General features: G+C 40.5%; 1 gene segment (V, D, J or C); it reads right to left on the bottom strand.

Moving 5' to 3' along the window:
- Positions 1-965: 965 nt before the first annotated feature.
- LOC121195361 lies at positions 966-1,475 on the bottom strand. The segment is given in 2 exon segments: positions 966-1,321; positions 1,424-1,475. Coding segments are annotated over 2 exon segments (384 nt in total).
- Positions 1,476-2,285: the final 810 nt, after the last annotated feature.

The raw sequence follows: 2,285 nt of genomic DNA, 5'->3' as shown, positions 1-2,285 counted from the left end.
GTTATATATATATATATATATATATATATAACATATGTATGTGTGTATATATATGTGTGTGTGTGTGTATGTATGTATATAAGACCCCCTCCTGTATATATTGTATTTCTTTTCCAAATTTATTTTTCCTTTATAGAGTGTATTTATTGTCTCCTTGTGACTGCTGCTACAAACGAATTTCCCCACGGGGATTAATAAAGTATCTCTATCTATCTATCTATCTATCTAGAATACTTTGGTATACAGAGGAGTTCATGGTCGACTCCAGGTCCCATGGCTGCAAAACAAGCTCGAATCATCACCCCTCCACCACTGTGCTTCACAGATGCTTCTGCTGATTGGTTTTTAACAAACATCTCCACTTTGGTCTTGACTGTCCAAAGGACATTGTTCCAGAGGACTTGTGGTTTGCTCAGATGCAGCTTTGCAAACCTAAGCTGTGCTGTCATGTTCTTTTTAGAGAGAAGAGGCTGTTTCCTGGCAACCCTTCCAAACACGCCATATGTGATCATGAACATAAACATTGAACATGCTGAGGCCTGTAGAGTCCCAGATGTAGCTCTGAAGTTCTCTGAGCATTGTACAGTCTGACCTTTGGCTGAATTTGCTGGGACGTCCACTTCTGGATGGATTAGCAACTGTCTTGAATGTTTACCAAAGTGTGTCTCAATGGAAATGCTCTGACTGACTCCAACAGATCTCAATATGATGAAGTGTACTTGTATGGCTACACAGTGTGAGAACTGGTTTGAATTTAAATGACTGAATTGAGGACATTTTGTCTGGTCATCATTTTCTAACACACCTTAAAATGGCTTTTGATGGTTAAGGTTATGGTGAGAGACTAGGGACTGCATTATGTCAACAAGTGTCCTCACAAAGATAGATGTACAAACATATGTGTGTGTCCTCAGTGAAGTGTATCAGTCTCTGCAGTAGCTTCAGTTTCTGTTCAGTCTGACTGAGGGAGGTTTTTGTATGACGCTTTTTCACTGTGTGAACACAGCCTGACTGTTGATAGAGTGAAAACTCTGACAGTAGTAAACTGCTGCATCTTCAGCCTGGACTCCACTGATGGTCAGAGTGAAGTCAGAGTTTGATCCAGTGCCTGTAAAACGAGCTGGAATCCCTGATACTCGAGTGGAAGCAGCGTAAATGAGCCGTTTAGGTTTGTCTCCATCTCTTTGTTGGTACCAGGATAAAATGTGGTTGTTGCTCCAAACATAAACATTCCGACTGGTTCTACAGCTGATGGTGACGGAGCCTCCCAGAGCAGAGCTCACTGCTCCAGGCTGAGTCACTGTCACCTGTCCTCTGGACTCTGAGGACACAGAGACACAAACATAAAGCAGCGTCAGCGTGTAGTCGGCTTCATGTCAGAGGGACGGATGTTGATAGAGGAGTTTGATTCTCTGGACTTTACCTGTGAAGCAGCAGCAGAGGACAGTCCAGATGAGGACGGAGATCAAAGTCATGTTTTGGATCAGGAGGATTTCTGTGGCTTGTGTTGTCATGAAGGACAGCTGTCAGTCATCCAGTCTTCAAGTCTCAGGACTATAAACTCTCCCAGAGCACTGGAGCATGGTGCTGCTGATGCAAAGTGGCTCTATGGAAATGCTCTGACTGACTCCAGCACAGTGTGTTCATTGTTACTTGCACAGTTTTGCATGAACAATAATTAATGTGAAGGGAAAAGTCCAAACGTTAATGCTATAAATTAAAAAAATAAAATCAGGATTTAAAGGTTGTATGGTTACACAAACGTTTTTCCTTTGTCACGAACATATAATCAGTTCATCTTTAAAAAAAGTAGAAACACTTTCTCTAATGTAAATATTCAAGCGTTTCTGTGACTGTATGAAGCATTTAACTGGTCGTGGTTCTTCATGTCATCTGGTGAAGAGACAGAAAAGTACAGAGAAAATTATGTAGCTGCATAAAAGGAAAAATACTTTTATTTCATGTGGACATGACTGACATAACATTACAACAACAAGATTAAATCAGTCACGTGATATTAGACATTTTCAGGAAGATCAGAGACTGATTTTGCTACTGGTGTCATTTTGTCGTCATCATCTACATTTATGGTTATGTGAAACAGAAAGTACACCCAGTTTTAGTTCTATGGTTTTATGTATTGGGACATAATGAAAAACCATCTGGTCCTTAGCAGGTCCTAAACATTTGTAAATCCAACCTTGGGTGGATCAGTTCATTGTTGTTTGAGGGCATTTCTTTATGGACAACTTTTCTTAAGCCATTCTGTTGTAGATTTGCTGGTG

This window comes from Toxotes jaculatrix, chromosome 16 (genome assembly GCF_017976425.1).
Source record: "Toxotes jaculatrix isolate fToxJac2 chromosome 16, fToxJac2.pri, whole genome shotgun sequence".
Classification (NCBI taxonomy): domain Eukaryota; kingdom Metazoa; phylum Chordata; class Actinopteri; family Toxotidae; genus Toxotes; species Toxotes jaculatrix.
This window is presented reverse-complemented; position numbering and strand designations above follow the sequence as displayed.